This window comes from Macrosteles quadrilineatus, unplaced genomic scaffold, assembly GCF_028750875.1.
Source record: "Macrosteles quadrilineatus isolate MER2022 unplaced genomic scaffold, UCM_ALF_1.0 Scaffold_1__1_contigs__length_201487025, whole genome shotgun sequence".
NCBI classification, from domain to species: Eukaryota; Metazoa; Arthropoda; class Insecta; order Hemiptera; family Cicadellidae; genus Macrosteles; species Macrosteles quadrilineatus.
The window spans coordinates 79,256,011-79,278,123 of record NW_026542594.1 but is presented as its reverse complement, the minus strand read 5'-3'; the positions used below and the strand labels follow the sequence as shown (position 1 = coordinate 79,278,123).

Here is a 22,113-nt window from a genome sequence, read left to right as displayed (position 1 = left end):
AGATACAGTGATTTTAAGAAACCTCCCTAACAACAATACATATACCCTGACAGAGCAGCAAGACTGTGCTTTGTTCTTGCTGGACTTATTGGAGACCAACAAGGGCATTATAGAAGCCATCTCATACAGCACGGTGAAAACCACAAAATGCCAGCACTGTCATTACACATTCACAGGGCAAGAGGAGACAGGCAATATAATCAGAATCCCCGTGGTGGCTGGTAAAGTAACACTACGAAATCTGTTAAGCCTTACGATGAACGACCACTGGGAGCCCTTGTTGGATTATGTGTGCAGTAATGCTGAATGCGGCCAACGAGGATCGAGCCTGGGCAAAGTACACGTCACGAAGTCAAACCGCTGTGTTCTCTTACAGTTTTTAATATTCAACAACAACTTACAAAAGATTACCACAACAAACATAGCAGGAGTCCCAAGTGCTCAAGTGACTATAGGTACTAAAACATACAGACCTACAGCAGCAATCTTTCATCACGGAGATACAATATCACGAGGCCATTACACTTGTACCATGAAGACAGCTTCAGGTTGGACAACAGCCAATGATGAACAAATATCAAACCAAAGATGGCCCATTGGTTCAAAGAATCTGTACATGCTGTTATTAACAGAACAGTAGAGGCAGCAGTTATTACTTTGTTACTAATAAAATTTATTTTAATTTTTTTTTCAAAGAAAATAGAATTTTTATTTTAACTGTTAATTTTCTACAAAAATAAATAAAATCTAACAAAAAACCACTAAGTGGTAATACTTTCCCCGCCAAGTCAGCAATCCAAAAAAGATAATAAATCATTGTTTTTTTCCGCCAAGAAAAACAATGTAATGTATGGCTTGTTAAATACTTCAAAACATCAATGGCATCTTTGCAATGGCAAAAGTTTACTGTTAATTTATTTTCTGTAGTAAAATTACATCATTTTGTTGGTTTCTACTTTTATTTTTTATTTTTAAAATCACCAAGTTTGGCAACTTGGCGGCAGACTTTTGCTCGATCACTTTAAAAAATACCATAAAATTAGTTTCATTGAGCAAGTATCTCTCCCATTAGTACATTGCTAGGTGATAGCTTATTTTTTAAAAAAGACCTTATTTGAGCCACATTTCATAAAATCATAATAATGATGGTTTTATATTTACTGATTACCTCGAAATTATTATACTTAGTTAGTTGGACTAATTAATTAGAGAAGTTGATTTATGAAATTATCCTCAAACGTAACTTTAATGAAAAAACCAAGCAAAAGTCTGCCGCCAAGGTGCCAAACTTGGTGATTTTAAAAATAAAAAATAAAAGTAGAAACCAACAAAATGATGTACGGTAATTTTACTACAGAAAATAAATTAACAGTAAACTTTTGCCATTGCAAAGATGCCATTGATGTTTTGAAGTATTTAACAAGCCATACATTACATTGTTTTTCTTGGCGGAAAAAAACAATGATTTATTATCTTTTTTGGATTGCTGACTTGGCGGGGAAAGTATTACCACTTAGTGGTTTTTTGTTAGATATTTAATAGGTAAAATCACAACAGTTGCATTAACGTTTGAACCTTAATTTTTACAGGAATGATAGAGTGCACTATTTTGTTAAGAATTATAAGGACCATCAAAAATACTAATTTCAGTCAAAACCGGTTTCCTTTTGAAAATCCTATTTTATTTTATTTCATGGGGTTGTAGGGGAAAATAACACGATAACTTTTAAACAGTAATTTTGACAGGAATGGGAGTTCTACCATTTTGTTCAAAATTTAAAGGGCTACAACATAATAAATTGCTATTAAAATCGTTCAGGCTTTTTAAAAAGAACTTATATTTTTCTGCGATCTAATGGGTTTTTATGGTACAATCACCATTAAAAATATAAATTTTAAAAAACATTAAAAAACGTCTAGAGATGCCATGGGCCATACTTGCCAAATTTCATCAAAATCAGACCACAGGTGTGGTATGTAGCTATGTACTCATCCAGACAAACAGACTCACACACACGCACACAGGCAGACAGGCATCACTTCGAAAACCACTATTTTGGGTCCAGGGGGACCCCATAAAAGGTATAGATAATCATTACTACTTTTTGCAATAATCGTCGTAGCCAAATAAAAGGCACAGATAATCATAACTACTTTTTGCAATAATCGTCGTGGCCAAATAAAAGGCACAGATAATCATAACTACTTTTTGCAATAATCGTCTTAGCCAAATAAAAGGCACATTTAATCATAACTACTTTTTGCAATAATCGTCGTGGCCAAATAAAAGGCACATAATCATGTTAGCGAATTTCCCTATAGGAAATTAAGTAGCTTTTACCGTAGGTGGCACGGTGATAACTTGAGTAATTTTTGTCCGATTTGGATCAAATTTGGTTTTAAGGTGTAAGACAGGATAAACTTGAATGAGTTCGCGAACCAGCATGATCGGACCATGCGAACGGGGTTTTACGAGGGGTATTATGGGGTTAAAAATATTTTTTCTCATTATTAACCCTCAAAACTAAAAAAAATCTGATTTCTCTCTAGACCTTTTTAAAGGGCTTAAAAAAAAATAATTTAGTACCTATATCAAAGTGTTTTCGTACGGTTATTGGTAACGGAGAAAGTTCAAACAATTGTAAACTTAAAATTCCCATGTTCTTCTTAGTTTGCTTGTTTATGGGATATATTTTGAGCAAACTTGGCAAATTTATTTATTTTATAATAAGCTATTGATATTTAAAAAAATACACTTGATTAGTTTCCTTGTACAAGCAAACCTAGGTTCCGTACTCATTGAATATAATGTTTTTTTTATTAGATTTAATTAAAAATTAATTCAGATAAATGGAAATTCGCTAATCGCTAAGTTGGCAGGTTTGCTGTGGCGGGGGTATTCTATATATGAAAATAAAGGTTATAATCTCCTCTTTAAGAAAATAATAGTTTAATGGTATTTTCTATGCAATAAATTATCATATTTTGCTACGAAAGGTAGCAATGTTAAAGAAGGTAGCGGTTTTATGAGGCAAGGTTAAGGTTATACCCCCTATTAGATTTTGAAAGTAAAAAGAGATTATAAAAAATGGCAACATGGCGATTTTAACTAACAAACGTATTGTTAAGCATGGAAAATCAACAAATCAATTTTAACACTCCAATCGAGCCAGAGTCTGAATACTTACAAACAACCCCGCACTACCTTGGGAATGTCGAAGAAATCGCTGGTCTTTTAAAGTGGGAAAGCCAATAAAAGTGCCCGGAGATTGTTTTGGAATTTTCTGTTGGTTTGGTTGGTTCCAAGCTGTACAAGAAATGTGGTTAAGAAGCCTTATGCTTAACTAACTGGCTGGAATTTCTTCTTTTTTAGCGAATTTCCCATATAGGGAATAAGCTATTACCGTAGTACTCATGGTAAGGCCTGGACCCGGGACCCATTTAATTTTTCGTTTTGAGGTCCCTAGAGGCCAAAAACACCATCCGTTCAAATTCATATTTATATTTATATGTATATATGTGTCCGTTAGCGCGATAACTCCAGCAAAATTGATCCGATTTAGATGAAATTTGGTACAAATGTGTAAACCTACGTTTATTCAAACGAGTTCGAGATCCAGCATAATCGGACCATGGGAACAGGGGTTTATGGGAGGTTTTATGGGGTAAAAATGGGGTTTTACCATTTTTGACCCTAAAAACAAAAAGTTTTGCAATTTCTTTTTAAACTGTTTTGTAGAGCTTAAAAAAGAAATAATTTAGTACATTAAAGCGCTGTTGTATGCCTAACAGTCACGGAGAAAATTAAAAAATAGTGTAATTTAAAATTCCCATGTTATTCTTATGGAGAACATGTAAACTGTTGTAGTTTACATGTTTATGGATATAGTACCTGGGGACCGAGCTTTGCTCGGGGAAAATCATTAGTTTACTCTAAAAGCAGTTTAGTAATTGCAGATAGATTAATCCATTCCCAAACTCCACACTGCTCGCCTTTACTACTTCCTTCACCACTTGCTACGTCGTGGATCTGTTTGCCCTCCTTCCCTATACCATTTTAGAATTGCAGATACATAATTTCCAAAGACAGTTCCCACACTCTGCACTGCTGGCCTTACTACTTCTTTCACCATTTCCTACGTCATGGACCTGTTTCCTTCCCTTCTCAAAGCATTTTAGGATGGAAGATACATTAATCTAACTGCTACAAACGGTTTCCAGTTCCAACTCTCCACACACTGCTTTCCTTTACTACTTCTTTCACTACTTCCTAAGTCTCGGACCTACTACCCTCCCTTCCCATAGCATTTTAGGATTGTAGATACCTTAATCTAATCGTCATAAACAGTTTCCACACTCCAGAATGCTCGCATTTACTACTTCCTTCACCACTTCCTACGTCACGGACCTGTTTCCCTTCCTTCCCATAGCATTTCAGGATTGTAGATACCTTAATCTAATCATCATAAACAGTTCCCACACTCCACACTGCAAGCCTTTACTATAATCTTTGATAAAAAAGTCCTGCTACAATGTATCGAGTAATCTTCAGTATAATATAGTAACAACTGATGTTTTTCCTTTTCTACTGTATTTTGTTTTGCTAGTATACTGTGGATAGACAACTTACAAGTCTTTTGTTTACTTTTCCTTGTTATTTAATTCAGCCAAGATGGTTACTTAGCAACCCATAAGACTAATGTTAAAGAAATGTGACTTTCAGTTTCCTATTTCTATGTAATTAGATTTTTGTTGGCAGTTCTAACTGCAGTAAACTCGTTTTTAGGCCAGAAATAAACTATTTGCAACATTTGAAGAAAATCGACGGAGCCGTTTTTGAGATCTTGGTGCAAGCATACATACATACATACAAGCAAACATTGCTCGTATTAGAGTATAGGAGTACCTGGGGACCGAGCTTTGCTCGGGGGAAATTATTAGTTTACTCTGAAAAGTATTGCAGATACATTAATCCACTCCCAATCTCCACACTGCTCACCTTCACTACTTACTTCACCACTCCCTACGTCGTAGACCTGTTTTCCCTCCTTCCCTATACCATTTTAGAATTGCAGATACATAAATGCCACAGACAGTTCCCTTCCCACACTCTGCACTGCTAGCATTACTACTTCCTACACCATTTCCTACGTCATGGACCTGTTTTCCTCCCTTCTCGTAGCATTTTAGGATTGTAGATACCTTAATGTAATTCCCATAAACAGTTCCCAGACTCCAGACTGCTCGCCTTTACTACTTCCTTCACCACTTCCTACGTCGCGGACCTGTTTCTCTCCCTTCCAATGGCATTTTAGGATTGCAGATACACTAATCTAATCATCATTAACAGTTCCAACACTCCGGGCTGCTTGCCTTTACTACTTCCTTCATCTCTTCCTACGTCGCAGACCTGTTTCCCTCCATTCCCATAGCATTTTAGGATTGTAGATACCTTAATCTAATCGTCAAAATTTTTAAATTTCTCTCTAGACCATTTTGAAGAGCTTAAAAAAACAAATAATTTAGTATATTGAAGTGTTTTTGAATGTTCATTGACTACGGAGAAAATTAAAAAATTGTAAATTTAAAATTCCCATGTTATTCCTATGGAGAATAAATAAACTATTCTAGTTTGCTTGTTTATGGATATATTTTAATCAAATTTGGCAATTTGGTTTATTTCATACTAAGCTATCAATATTTCAATTGAAAAAACACACCTCAACATCTTCCCCGTAGCAGCAAACCTAACTAATCACTAAAATTAATGTTATTTAAATAGGAAATAAATCTGAAAATTTATAGGGAATATTTTAGTAGAAATCAAGCCGGGTAAATGGAAATTCGCTTAGTATGCAGGTTTGCTGCAACGGGGGTATTTAGTATATCAATTTATCCAGGCTCTCTCGTTTTTTTCCATTGTAATAATTACGCCAACCCAAATTCAAATAGTAACTATTTCATTTCAAACGAGTAAGTAAATGTTTGTGGCAAACTAACTGTTAAATTAGCAAACCTATTGACTGTTTACAATTAACATATGTTCTTCTTCTCACTTTTAATTTCTGACAACAGCTGGAGTTTCATAACAATATTTGTTTCCCATGTTAATCTTATGGAGAAATACGAAACTTTAAAGGGCCCCAGGGCCTCACCCTCTAACTATTTCCCTAAAAAGAAAGTTTCCTGCACAACTTCACGTTACGCTCTTTCCAATGACACCAAGAACATGTAAATCGGTTCAGTAGTTTCGGAGGAGTAATTGTCACAAAAAACCTGCTTGCGTATTAAATAAGTACTAGTGTACATGTTGCTCGAAATCGAGCAATTGCAAAGAAGTACAGGAGTTATTTATAAACAAATAACCTAACATGGGAAACAAAAATTGTTTTAAAACTCCAGCTGTTGTCAGAAATTAAATATAAATAATTGGTCTCCATGGAAGCATGAGAAAATTATGTTAAACTAATAACAGTTATTTTCCGATGATTTTAAAATAGTCGACTAAAAGATTATTAACTAATGGAAATACTCACAATTTACATAACAGTCCTTTTGCATTTTAAAGGGTTAATTTTTAACTATCAAACTGCCCATGGACGGGAAAAGGTAAGCTTACAATTTAAGTCAACGTAAAAAGGCTGTCAGCTTATAAATGTACCGTACCTAAGTTATTTAGCCAATTTATAGACAATAAGGTGTAGGCTACTTTAAACTCTACAGAACTGAGTTAGGCAAAAACTGGCAGAATGGCAAATCCTTAAAATAAAAATTGTATAATTAATAACTTATATCATTAAACACAAACCAACATCCAAAACTATACATATTTTTAATACAACATAGATAATTTACGCATTGAGTGTTTACAATTAACATATGTTCTTCTTCTCACTTTAAATCTTTGCTTCGCAACGGGAAAAAATCTCTTTCATAATCATTGAAATAAATTTATAATAAATAATCCATCATAAAGTTTAAGATTAAATAAACCCAAGGCCCTACTACATAGTTGTTTTATTTTTTTGGATCCGCTGTCTGAAATCCTGAAATAGGCATTTGACAGTTCTGGTTGTTTACAATTAAATGTTAAAGCAAATGTAAACATTGTGAATTTTCTCATGCTTCCATGGAGACCATTTATTAATATTTGATTTCTGACAACAGCTGGAGTTTCAAAACAATTTTTGTTTCCCATGTTAATCTTATGGAGAAATACGAAACTTTAAAGGGCTCCAGGGCCTCACTCTCTAATTAGTTACCTAAAAAGAAAGTTTCCTGCACAACTTCACGTTACGCTCTTTCCAATGACACCAAGAACATGTCAATCGGTTCAGTAGTTTCGGAGGAGTAATTGTCACAAAAAACCTGCTTGCGTATTAAATAAGTATAGAATAGATTTATAGAATATAGATTGTTATCCTATGTTGGCAATAAGTAAACATCTAACCATGTGTTATTATTAATAATTTGTGTTAAATAAGTCATCAACAACATTACACATTTTGTATCAATCAATTATGTATTGTAAAATAAATCTTTTCAAAAGAATCAACCTTTTTCAATTATCAAAGTCAACAAAATACGCGTGCATACACAAGGCCACGACAAGTTATAAATCAAATTATTTGAATTGTTATTTGATCAAATGCACATTGGATTGAACGATCAGGATAATTTAAATGTGTAATAATCTTAAACTTAAATTCCATATCCAACATATAGAAGTATGAAAATGGGTCGAGTGGAAGAGCCAAACTAACTCGAAAAAAAGTAAAAAATAATGCCGATGCCTGATGCTTAATGTCAAATCTGTGGTGCGTCCACCTTTAGTTTAAGGCCAAAACTATGAAAACCGGTTGGGTAGAAGAGCTAACCCTACGTGGAAAATAAAAACCAATAATTTTAATAGATGGCAATAATTGGTTTACCATCATGCATACCTAATCTAATCATACGTAACAGCTGTTAATAGTTTAACAGCATATTGTTATAGTGTTATTTAAATGAATTTTCTTTGGTTAAATGTTGTTGTTAACAATTTGTATTTGTGTTTAAAGTGCGTTCCTTGTGTTAGGTGTGTTGTTCTAATGTAATTTGCTTAATCTGTACCATTAATATTTGTGAGTTAAGTTGTTTATGGATTTAATAACCATTATTTTACTAAAGGTCGTCGTATTAAAACCCCAACTGGCTCTGTAGCTAGTTTACCATGAAGCGCATAACAAAACGTCCAAAAGATTTTTGATTTATAAGCTTCATAATTTTTTTTAGAAAGTAATAGCACACTTTATGTTTTTCGCGTCAAACTTAATAGGTTCCGGATCTAAGTTTTACCATGGGTACGGTAATTAATTGTTCCTGGCTTAGTAAATTCGGTAAGGAGCATGACCTTGGGAACGTATCAGGTTATAAATTAAAACATTTTTACATAAAATTATGAATTTAATATTAATTGTAAATAAAGTAGAACAGTGTAACATGTGCATTATGAAGTTATGCACAACACGTAAATACAAATAGGTCTAATAACAGTAGTATTTTAACTTTAGGATATTTAAATTTTTTACTGTTTACACGCAATACGGTAAAAACTGTAGCCTACATATAACAGGTAGTAAGTGGTTATCGATTTAGAGAACGCACTCCGTTCAGCATAGGCTACCTAATGAAAGGATGAAGCCCCTGTGCACGTACAATTACAATATAAACTTCGTCTTTCTCTTCTTCTCTTTCATCATCTTTCTCTCCTCTCACATCCGCTCATAATTTCATAAGCTCATAAATTTACATGTTATGTTAATGTGTAGTACGTTCCAAAAATGCATAAACATTTATAGACCCACGTGAGTACTAATAATTACGGTTATGAGGTATAATAGAACCAAGATACTTGTTCTTTAATTTTACTACTGTTATTCGTCTAGGAAACAAACGAGCACAGCTTGGAAACAACGTTCTCGTGAGGTGTTGAATAGCAACTGTTCCCATTCCATTCGGACTGCCGACTGCCGTTAGAGATATGATATCTGAAATACGATGTCATCTTGGAGAGAGGTGGAGGTGGGGGTTAAAGGGGAGCCTCTGCTTCCAGTTGAAGGATGTATCAGAGGGTGTATAGTGTATACATTATATGTGAGAGAAACGGACACGGACATCGGTTCCCGCGAAGAATGTGATTTTATGTCACATGCCACACTGTGTACAAGTAAAAACTATCGCTACGTTCCTATCGGAAATTCCGTGAAGAAGTTTTAAACTTTCCATTAGGGTTCCAAGGTCTCGCTCAAAATCACTTAATATTGTTATTAAAATTATTCTCTGGCAACGAACACGTTTTCGGGTGTATTTGGATCCGAGGTCCCGCACCAGGACCTCGAAACAAGCGGGGACCTCCGACCCACGGTGGAAAATCACATTGATCGCCTCGGAACCGGCCTTATACGCACGCACGCAAAAATTCACAAACTTTTAGATTTATAATATTAGTAAGATGAAACATTGACTATATGTGTGGTGTGGTATAAAGTCAATGGATGACACTATTTATTGGCTAAGATAAGCTGAAATAAACAAAACAGAATCCTGAACACCAAGGAAACTAACGATGTTATTTTAACACCAACTTTAACTTATTTCTGCCGAACTTATTTAACTTATTTATGCCGATTGCACAATGGTTTTTAATTACCAATTTAAACTGATGTAATGATTTATTCTGAGCTATAGCAACTGTTATGGCCCAGCAACTATGCCAGTGCCAGTAACAAAAATTAAAGTATCCAATAGTCAATGATATAATATAAATAAGGGTTTTTTTTTATATCTCCATCGTACTTGTAATAACGAGCTAGCAAAAAAAGACGTGAGAGTTATTAAAACTACCACTAAGAATATTACAACTCTAATAGTTGTTGCGTTATTGCCTGCTTGTATAGCCTTCATCTCTGGCGACGCAATGCCCGCCCGCATCTTAGACCTTCCGGGACTCGAATCTTAAGGCGGTGACACACTATCGATCTTTTCCCCGATCAAGACCCCGAACCGAGCAGGGAGAAGGGAGAAGGGAGATAAATATCAGCAAAATTTTACTCCGAACATTTCCCCGAACATGACCAAGACCAGACGAATTCTACCGAGCGTGGCAAAAGGAAGTTTGGAGAGAGATAGAGAGTGTGTGCGAGTGAGAGCGCGGAGACAGTGCCGTGGAAGAGGGAGGGGGGTGCATTGACCAAAGCCAAAAAGTTTCTATAACATAAAAATTATTGTTAAAAGTCGCATTTTGAAAACTTGTCGCAAAAATAAAATATTCTAGAAAGGATACTTAGTTATATCTATTGATTTCTATTGGTTTTATTCATTGAAATTACAGAATGATCATTTTAATTGCCTTTAATATTATTAATGTTTATATTATTTTTGAAAGAATTTAAGTCAACATCAATTACTTAATTCAAATTAATAAAATTGATATAATTGATTTAACGGTTTCTACACTTTCAACCTTGACCAAACAAACCACAACATTACATCTTAAATGATTATAATATATAACGGCAACATATTACCCAACATTTATTTATTTTACCAATTAAAGAGTTTAATTGCCATATTAAATCAGAACTATCAATGCTAGCGCAGGCGGCCGCTCGGTGCGGCGCTCGCGACGATGTACGGGGCAAAAATGTACCGTGACACACTATCGTACATCGGACCGATCTTTTCTTTGATCTTTCGCCAAAAAACCGCCTCCAGAGCGCTCGTCTCCCTGCTCGGCCTGATGTCTTGTTCGGCGTCTTGATCGGTGTACGGACCCGTGACACACTATCGAACATCCTCCCTTCGACCTCCCTTCTCCCTTCTCCCTGCTCGGTTCGGGGTCTTGTTCGGGGAAAAGATCGATAGTGTGTCACCGTCTTTGGACCTTCTGGCACTCGAATCTTAGACCTTCCGGGACTCGAATCTTAGACCTTCAGGGACTCAAATCTTAGACCTTCAGGGAATTAGACCTTCAGGGACTCGAATCTTAGACCTTCCGGGACTCGAATCTTAGACCTTCGGGCACTCAAATCTTAGACCTTCAGGGACTCGAATCTTAGACCTTCAGGGAATTAGACCTTCAGCAACTCTCATTTTATAATAATTTATTTACAAAATATACATTGTGTGCCCAAGGTCTAATCCCGCAAGGTCTAAAACAGTATCAGTAGATGAGTTTTTTGCATTGACTGTACTCTTAGACCTTCCGGGACTTAGACCTTCGACATACTACCAGATTAGACCCTCAGCAACAAGTAAAAACTGCAAAATGTGTGTCGAAGTTCTAATTAGACCTTCCGGGACTTAGACCTTCAGCAACACTCCCAATAAAACCTATAGAAGATTTCATCAAGAGGGATTTTATAACACTGGCCAACCTTCGGAAATCCAGAGACTCCGACTAAAACCCAGATTGCCTCAAGATATTTTATTATAACCAATTTTTTTTTTCATTAATTTGTGTTTCATTGGTGGACAGCACCTTTACAGTCCGACCCGCTAAAACAGTGACAATAAGTGCCTGAGGGGCTAGCCATAGCTGACCTCTACCTATGTTAGGGGTACCTTGCTACATACTTGTTATTAAAAAAAAGTTATGGGTAGGGGAAAAGGGGGGGGGATTATCTCACAAATTCATCAGCCGATTTCAAATTTGTTTTCACCAAACATTTTCTTTTTTCATGCTCTTTCATTTGATATGTCACAAGGGGTACCTTGCTATTAAAAAAAAATTAGTTTCGGGGTGGAAGGGGGGAATATCTCACAAGTTTATGAACCGATTTTCAATTTTTTCATGAAACATTTTCTTTTTTCATGCTCTTTCATTTGATATGTCACAAGGGGTACCTTGCTATTAAAAAAAATTAGTTGGGGGCAGGGGGGAAAGGGGGGGAATGTGAATGTAACGTTGAATTAAAAAAAATTGTGCCTCCTACGGCAATAGATGATTCCCGCAAACTGAATATTTCTATCTATTGTGGTTTTTACATAAATAAAGATGCAAGTTAAAAAAAAAAAAAACACCCTGTATATAATTATATGTAAAAATAATAAAATATGTTAACTGAATCTTAATACATTTTGATATTAATTTTTTCATTATAGGTAGGCCTACTATATAATTGTTTTTCTTTCTTTCCTTAGTTTTTTCAATTTTATCGTACCCTAGTACCTAGCACAAATACAGGGTGTTTTTTTTAAAACTTGCATCTTTATTTATGTAAAAACCGCAATAGATAGAAATATGCAGTTGGCGGGAATCATCTATTGACGTAGGGGGCACAATTTTTTTTAGTTCAACGTTACATTTACATTCCCCCCCTGCCCCCAACTTAATTTTTTTAAATAGCAAGGTACCCCTTGTGACATATCAAATGAAAAAGCATGAAAAAAGAAAATTTTTGGTGAAAAAAATTTTAAATCGGCTCATGAATTTGTGAGATAATCCCCCCCTTTTTCCCCTACCCATAACTTGTTTTTTAATAGCAAGGTACACGCCCTTGTGACATATCAAATGAAAAATAAATTTCACCAAAAATTTTCTTTTTTCATGCTCTTTCATTTGATATGTCACAAGGGGTACTTTGCTATTAAAAAAAAAATCAAGTTCCGGGGAAGGGGGGGGGGGAAATATCTCGCAAATTTATGAACCGATTTTTAATTTTTTTTTCATCAAACATTTTCTTTTTTCATGCTCTTTTATTTGATATGTCACAAGGGGTACCTTGCTATTTAAAAAAAATAAGTTGGGGGCAGGGGCGGAAAGGGGGGAATGTGAATGTAACGTTGAATTCAAAACAATTGGGCCCCCTACGTCAATAGATGATTCCCGCAAACCGCATATTTCTATCTATTGCGGTTTTTACATAAATAAAGATGCAAGTTTAAAAAAAAAAACACCCTGTATATATTAAATACATATGAATAAATATACAGGGTGTTTGTGAACTCTTTCGAAAAAATTCACGGGATTATTCCTTGGGTTAATACATGAATATTTTACATTATAAACATGGGTCGCCGGAGCCTCGTTTTCTGTCTGTCTGTCTGTATGTGTTTTTTATAAATAACTCTATAACTCGAGTTTGAATCGAGGTACAAACTTTAAATTTTAAACACTTGTGTATTTTAACGTGTTACACAAACATGCAAAATTTCATTTCGTTGACTATAGCCGTTTCAAAATGGCGGCCATCTAAAATCTTTGACCTCAAATTACATGAAAACCGCTAGAGTTACAAAAAAAACACAAGAATAACAAAATTTAGAAAGTTTCATGCCGAATCAAATAACACCTAGTTCTTAAAGATCGGACAACAAACAGCTGAGTTATAAACTTTTTAAATAATTAATAATTTCTTTACTGGCTTTTAATTCGTATTGTTCATTCTTTAAAATCATCTGATACTTTCTAAATTGTCACAACAATGTAAGACAGCTGGTTGGACATATGATTTTGAGATGATGATCACATGATTATTTTGAGTTATTATTTTTTTTTATAATTAATAATTTCTTTACTGGATTTTAATTGTTATTGTCTATTCTTTAAAATCATCTGATCCTTTCTAAATTGTTACAACAATGTAAGACAGCTGGTTTGCCCTAACAACAACATTTAGTTTTTTTACTAGATGGTAAATGTATTAAGTGTCCTATTTTTACCTTAACTATTGAGATCTGTTTAAGGTTACATAATGTACTCTGTATCAGATGATTTTAAAGAATAAACAATACGAATTAAAAGCCAGTAAAGAAATTATAAATTATTTAAAAAGTTTATAACTCAGCTGTTTGTTGTCCGATCTTTAAGATCTAGGTGTTATTTGATTCGGCATAAAACTTTCTAAATTTTGTTATTCTAGTGTTTTTTTTGTAACTCTAGTAGTTTTTATGTAATTTGAGGTCAAAAATTTTAGAAGGCCGCCATTTTGAAACGGCTATAGTCAACGAAATGAAATTTTGCGTGTTTGTGTAACACGTTAAAATACACAAGTGTGTAAAATTTAAAGTTTGTACCTCGATTCAAACTCGAGTTATAAAGTTATTTATAAAAAACACATACAGACAGACAGACAGAAAACGAGGCTCCGGCGACCCATGTTTATAATGTAAAATATTCATGTATTAACCCAAGGAATAACCCTGTGAATTTTTTCGAGAGAGTTCACAAACACCCTGTATTTAAAATCTATCTTATACAGGGTGTCCATAAAAAACGTTTCAGGACTTTGGGAAATGGATCCCCATACTAAAAGGAAGAAAAAAGTTTATGGGAAGGTATGTCCGAAAATGCATATTTACCCAGATATCCGCCATTTTGTTTTTTATACAAAAATATTTTTATCTGTGAAGTTTTTTATTCGATGATTATGAAACTTGGTAAACATGTTACCATACACAAGACCTATTATAGAAAAAATAATAAAGTTGTTCCGATTGTAAATTTCAAAATGGCGGCCGGTTGATTTTTTCTAACTTAAATAACTCGAAAACGGCTAATTCTATGAAAAAATGTCAAGAATACTTCGTTTTAGCATTTTTTATTCCCTATCAAACAATACCAAGATCAAAAAGATCGGACAAAAGATAACTGAAATATTAAGTTTTTTCTGTAAAAATAAGGCAAAAATTGAGGGTTCCCCGACTAACATTGCCTTATTTTTACAGAAAAAACGTAATATTTCAGTTACCTTTTGTCCGATCTTTTTGATCTTGGTATTGTTCGATAGGCAATTAAAAATGCTAAAAGAAACTACCCTTAACTTTTTTCATAGAATTAGCCGTTTTTGAGTTACTTAAGTTAGAAAAATTCAAATGGCCGCCATTTTGAAATTTACAATCGGAACAAATTTATAATTTTTTCTATTATAGGTATTGTGTATGTTAACATGTTTACCAAATTTCATAATCATCGAATAAAAAACTTCACAGATAAAAATATTTTTGTATAAAAAACAAAATGGCGGATATCTGGGTAAATATGCATTTTCGGACATACCTTCCCATAAACTTTTTTCTTCCTTTTAGTATGGGGATCCATTTCCCAAAGTCCTGAAACGTTTTTTATGGACACCCTGTATATCTCAAGTGTGTATTAATGTCAATTTTATATAATACTAGCTGACCCGGCGAACTTCGTATCGCCTAAGTTATAGGTTTCCCCTAAGACAGACCGATGGAAAGAAAGTACCGTTACGTTTAATTTTCAAGATGATCTCGTTCGGATCGCTCAATCACGACCTGGTTCAAGTTCGTTCGCTACGCTCACTAACCTTTGGGTTGGAGCTCGTTCGCTATGCTCACTCACCTTTAGGTTGGAGCTCGTTCGCTGCGCTCACTTGCCTTCAGGTTAGCTCGTTCGCTACGCTAACTCGCCTCCAGGTTGAAGTTCGTTCGCTACGCTCACTCACCTTTTGGTTGCAAATTAGCTGTTGTCATTAATGTAAAAGAAATAATAGTGCTGCACCCTGTACGTTTAATTTTCAAGATGATCTCGTTCGCATCGCTCAATCACGTCCTGATTGAAGTTCGTTCGCTACGCTCACTCACCTTTGGGTTGGAGCTCATTCGCTACGCTCACTCACCTTTTGGCTGCAAATTAGCTGTTGTCATAAATGTAAAAGAAATAATAGTGCTGCACCCTGTTGGTAATCCTTGTAACTTTAATGCTATTGAACATCATAGAACAGAACCAACATGTTTAATTGAAACAGCTGTTAAGATTCATTAATTCCATTTCTCATAAGGTTAACATGGGAAACTCCAGAGCCACTGGGGCGGAGCCCTTTTAAGAATTTCGAAACGGGAAATAGTTTACTTCCTATTCGCATACCTACAGAATTTACACACCAAATTTCATAACGATCGGTGAAGTCGTTCCGGAGGAGTTTGCAGACAAACACTGTGACACGAGAATTTTATATATTAGATTTAAAATATATTAAATATATAAAAAATATGTTTTTGAATCTATTAAATATTAAAAAAATATGTTCCAATAATATATTTTAGTGAATAATATTTAAATAAAAAATGTATTTAATATCTCTTCCAAACATCCCATGGGGCCTAAACATAAAAACACAAAATAATAATGATTTAGTATGAAAAACACAATTATCAGTTGAGTAAATTGATTAAATAGTTCATAAAAACAAATTTTGAAAAAATTACTGGATAATCTTTTGAGCTTATGAGCCTCCTACCTTACCTCTGAGCTACTTGTGACTGTTGTTAGCATTGGTTTTCAAATGGCGAAAGAGTGGCCCTCAGTTGCAATGGTTGCAATACTTGAAATATTTTTGATACTACAGTATAATATGATTCTGTTAATCTGTTTTGGCATCAAGTAGTTGAGTTGAATAGTGCTGTAGTGAATAGTGAGTAGTCTCCACGAATACAAATACAGTAAACTACAAAAATTAATTTAAATACTATGACAAATATTATGTTATTTATGGCATATGTAAATCAAATAATTATTTTCAGAACGTCATATACAACCGTAATTAGTTTCTTAAAAGGTTGCCAGTCACTAGCACCCTTTTCTAGCCAATCATTCGAGATTTCTATGATCACATTCATTGTCACATATTGCAATTAAAAAAATAAAACCCATCAACACTTTTTTTCGTTTGACCCTAATGTAGCTGTCGAACATGTATACTGCCTCTTGACTATATGCTATTTTTTTCTTTACGTGTATGATAGAGTGACACCATTCAGAGTACGTATAAATATTAACTTAATTTTAACGCTTTCACAATAGCAATTACAAAAAATGCATGTATAAATTGATAGACACTATAAAAAACAAAAAGATGCAAATTATTTATTTGCTAATTATAAAAGATTATAGGCTATATATTCTACAAATATAATATTATTTTATTAATAAAAATATCTGACGTGTTTCAAAATATATTTATAAATAATTTAAATATAAAATATAGTTTCCAAAATATTTTATATATATATATTTAAAATATTCTCAACACATATTTTTTTAAATATTTAATAGGAAAAATATACATATAAAATATGTATATTATAGATTCTATACTTGTTTTCTATGTAAATAAAATTAGAGTTTTGTCTGTACTTTGCTCAGAATTATATACTTTTAGGTTATGTTTACGTTTTATACATTAAAGAAGCAGAAACGAGTCTTATCTCTATTTCTGTCTGTCTGTCTGTCTGTCTGTCTTTCCCTTTGTCTGTAACACTCAAGATGGCATTTTACGCAATCTTCTCCGTGAAAACCAGAGTACCTATCAAGATCCAAGTCATTTTAATGTATTCACTGGATTGGCGAGAGTGTCTTTAGTGGTTTAAATATAGCCTCACTACTTTGTAAATAAAATTACGGACGTTCAAAAATGCAGTTTTGTGCGATTTTTGTCAAATTTTTGTTCAATTTTTATCACATAATCGTCTATGAAATAACGAACAGCTGTTCGGATCAAGATTATTATTTCTAGCTGTCAATGATATGTTTACAAATGTTGTTTTCAAATACCGCAACCATTTCGAATCACGTTTTGAAAGCAAATCCCAACCAAGTGAGATTAAAAACATTTTTCTTACATAACGGATTTAATTAATCGCAAGTGCAATAATATAGTCTAATAGTGTAACCGTAAATGAAATTAAATAACTAGACATCGTCCAAATCAGAACCAGAAATTCTTTGAGTATAAAATGTTTCTTGAGTTTTGACAACCAGAAAGAAGACCTTGAATCAGTGTTGTATAGGGCTGGGACACTGAAATGATCGTCGCCAATAGCTTACAAAAAAGGTTTCCACTCATTGACGGCGCTTCAATGGCGGTTGTGTAAAGTGTTAAGTAAAAAATCACAACTGCAGTGGGTGATTGTAACAGAGGTTTAACAGAGGAAGTGCTAAACTCGCTTTTCCAATGTGTCACTTTCTGTTTCTACTCACCGTGTGATGCAATCGCTGGACCATACAGCCAATAGGCCCATAGCTCATATCTTGGGTACGTAAGCCTACATATTTATTCATAACAACCTTTTTGACGACGATCCTTGATACCGGTACTTTTCCATAGAATACATGGCCTACCTACTTAAGAAATATAATTACAAATGACCAAAACCCCAACATTGTGTGATTTTTGTCACATTTCCTTCTAATGTTAATAGATATACTAATCATTGTTTAGAGAATGCGTAATCTATTAAATAACAAAAAGTTGTTTGGGTAAGGTTGTTTTTTTTTTTTCAAACTGACACCGATAAGTTTACCCTATAACTTTTTACGAGAAAATCCAAAAGCAAGAGATCAATAACCTTGGGACTAGATATTAATGTATTTAATTGGTCGGATGTACTATAGTTCTTAGGTAGGTTCTTACGTAGGTACTGGTTCTTTTCCTTAGAATCGTTGGTTGCTGCTAAAATCATTTTTACGTAGGTACCAACACATCACTGTAGTTTACAAATTAGTTATCGTTGGTGTTGCACCTTATTTATTAGAGCCGTCCGTATTCAATTTAAGTGATGTCTTAACTCTGTATAAGTTTTGCTTTTTCTGTCTGGATTCCAAATCTTAGCTTACCCGGTATGCTAAGAAAATGATAACCTATTTGAGTAAAACATTTGTTGGGCAAACCATCATGAATTGCAGGGGTGCCCATCCCCCCTAGACTCATGACGCACCCCCCCCCAAATTAAGCAACAGCCCCCCCCATAAATGAGGTACACAACAAATGAGAAACATTATTTCCCCGCCCAGCACTATTTGTAAAACTAAAAGAAGTTTTATACATTTTTTTAGATATTGAAAACTTAAACCCATTTAATCTATATAAAAAAGTTATGGTTTTTTCTGTATATTGCTCAGAATTATACATATTTTGGGTTATTTTTACGTTTTATACATTGAATAAGTTGAAACATGTCTTATCTCAATTAATGTCCGTCTGTCACGGCCCAGAATGCATTTTACGCAGCCTACTCTAAAGAAAACTAGAGTACCGATTATGATTCTAATGGTTTAATTGTATTCACAGGATTGGCGAGAGTGTCCTTAGCCATTAAAATATGGCCTCACTATTATGGAAATAAAATAACGGACGATCAAAAATCCAATTTTTTGTGATTTTTCTAGTTTTTTTCCTCCATGTTTACTACATACGTAATTTATGAAATACTAATAATCTGTTAAAAGAACAAGTCATATATTAAATTACGAACAGCTGTTTTGATAAAGATTCATTTTTCTAGCTGTCACTGATATATTTAAATAAACTAGCTGTTACCCACGGGCTTCAACCCGTTTGACTTCATAAGTATTATAAAAAACTATTGATTGGTTAAGTTAAGCTGAAATAAAACAAAACAGAATCAGTTATTTATGAAAGGGCTGTTGTCATTGAAACCAAATTTTTGGGAAATCAAGAAAAACTGTTTGGTTGCTAAGTTACAACACTTAGTTTCAGTTTTTTTGCTATTTTAGATATATTAATCCTTTAAAATATTAGAATTTGGTTTTTGTAACTTTAATGTTATATTTAATTTTTATACAAATTTTTAAAAACTACTGACATGAGCCCTTTCATAAAAAAAGGTTTGAAAACATAAAACCCATTTTTTATTTTCAAGCGTGACTAAAATACAAATTTATTTTTGGTAAAAAAAACACACATTATTACATTTCATAATGAGTTAAAATAGAATCGAGTTAGAAAAAGTCTTATTTAACTGTCTTTCTCAATTGTTGGCCAACAAACAAGCTCATGGTAAAAGGCTAGGTGTTCTTGAGGAACGTATTGGACAAGCTTCTTGATGTCATCCATTTTCTTCTTTGGTATAGGAACTTTTTCTTTATACAGAATGTCAGTGGGAGGTGAAATTTCAACCTGTTGATTTGATTGGTTAGCAAGATTAAAGGTCTTTGAAGGAAATCCACCAATAAAATCCGAAACAACCACTTGACCTTTCTTGGAATGGTGAAAAGAAAACTCATGATAAGAAGTTATGGTAAAATACTCCCTTTTCCCCCTCTTTTCAGTTTTGGTTTCCTCTGAGAAAGTGCTTTTTTTATAAAAGTTGGGCCATCACTTTTGGAAATCCAAAATGTCATCTTTGTCTACCAAGTCCACCGTAAACTTCCCTTGTACTGAAGCACTTATTATCATTTCCGTTACCTCTTTTACGGTATAGTAGCGATCGCATCTTCTTAATTTTCTTTTTACAACGCCGAATACCCTATCACATGGCAGGTACGAGTGTCCTCTTATTGGAAGTCGATACACAATTTTTTTAAATCTTCCACTGTCTATGAGATATTGCAAAAACCTGATCATGGTGTGGTTTTTGTTTTGACCTGTGCAGTTATCACTGTATAGGTACAATTCATCAACATTTGCAGGTACATTGTCATTAATGTATTTTTGTATGAAAGAGCAAACTTCATTGCAACCTTTAGCAGCAACACCTTGATGGTATAGGTAAAAAGTTGCTGAGTCATTATTGCTATTGTGAATAGCGAATGGGTAAACTGACAACTGTCTGAGGTAATACACGTCCTGAACTGGAAGGGTTGGCAAAGATATGTTAGCACAGTAGTCAAAACATAAAAGTAAAGCGTTTTTGTGTGAGGCGCAGTAATCTTTGGTCTCACTAATTGATTTATAAAATTTGTTACTACGCTTCTTGTGAACTAATAGCTGTGCTTCAGCTACTCGTTTAGCAGTCTCATTTAGTTGAGGGTTTTTAATGCGAGTATTAAGCATTTCACACTCACAGCATGTGTCAATCTGGGGCCTTCCAAACCGATAGTTAAAATGCTCTTTAAATACTTTATAATAGTAGCTATAAACTACATCGCTTCCCTCAAATTTGTCTAAGAACAGATTGTACATTTTCTTGATATCAAGGTTGGCATCTAAGTACTTAATTTCCTTAGATGAGTAGTGACTTATTTTTAAAGGGAAGGACTCAATGTGCTTTTTTATTTGATCCGTATAATCTTTAGGAAACGTTTTCCTATTCATCTGCTGTCCTCTTAAGTCTCTAGGCGACTTACCTTTTAAAAGTAAATTTTTAAGTCTTCTAACCTTTTTATCGCCTATTCCATACAAACTCAAAAAAGCCTTTTTGCAAACTTTAGTTCTTTTTTCACCAACCAGTACATGAAAGGTAAAAGAACTTTCATGTGCAACAGAATGCTTAGGCTTAGGTTCTTCTTCAGTTTGTGTAGTAACTCTTGATCTTCTAGTTTTAACAGGATGGGCTTCTATTAATGACTGATAAAATAAATCTTGTTCATCTTTGTTTTGAAAGCTTCCTCCTCTATTTAGAATATCTAATTGATCCTCTTCAGTTATACGTTCAAAACATTTCATTCTGCACCTAAAAAAATTAGAATGTATCAGGCCTTAACGTCTTAAGGTCTTTTCGGTTTAGAGATGAATTGGTGACTACATTTTTAACAAACTTTGGTCTCTAGGCTACTATGTATTAGAGAAAATAAAAAATTTGTAGGCCTAAAGTTTTTCCAACAAAATAATCAAATAAAGACATAACCTAATTCTTAGGAAACAACATAATAAAAATTGAAAGGTGATTTGACTTTGTTTCTAAGTTAGGAATGTTGGTAACTTAGTGTAAAGCATAGATAAACATTCAACATACGTGCATGGTATTCCAGTTGTACGTGCTTCTGTAACATTTCCTTTGTAGTTGACGTATTCATCTCCTCGAATTCTGGCCTTTTTAATAACAATTCACTTTATATTTTTCAATATTTCGTACACCTCTTTTTCGTTTATTTGTTTCTTTACCTAGGCCTTCGTCGTCAGGACTTTCACTTTCTAACATTTTAGAAAAAGCACTTGAGTAGGCTAAACGAGTATAAAGTAGCTTGAATACCAAACAAACAGGGCCGGACTTAGGACTTCAGGGGCCCCGGGCAAATTTTCCAATGGGGCCCTAGGATTTCAGTGTGGGGGGCTTCCGGGGGGATTGGGGGGTATGGAATACCCTCCAAGACAAAGGGGGGTCCGGGGGTCCTCCCCCGGGGAAAAATTCTAAATTTAGGCTTCA

At 34.1% G+C, this 22,113-nt stretch overlaps 1 protein-coding gene across 1 annotated transcript; it reads right to left on the bottom strand.

Annotated features, from left to right (window-relative positions):
* Positions 1 to 20,123: 20,123 nt before the first annotated feature.
* LOC128998206 (uncharacterized) lies at positions 20,124 to 21,763 on the bottom strand. The gene is made up of 2 exons (XM_054424231.1): positions 21,703 to 21,763; positions 20,124 to 21,420 (listed from the first exon to the last, which is right to left on the bottom strand). Exon 2 carries the CDS (start codon positions 21,411 to 21,413, stop codon positions 20,124 to 20,126), a length of 1,290 nt encoding a protein of 429 aa, XP_054280206.1. The 5' UTR covers positions 21,414 to 21,420; positions 21,703 to 21,763.
* Between the last annotated feature and the right edge of the window lie 350 nt (positions 21,764 to 22,113).

Bases quoted from the DNA above. Each gene is read 5' to 3' on its own strand.
- LOC128998206 (XM_054424231.1), bottom strand. From the start codon at position 21,413: ATGAAATGTTTTGAACGTATAACTGAAGAGGATCAATTAGATATTCTA.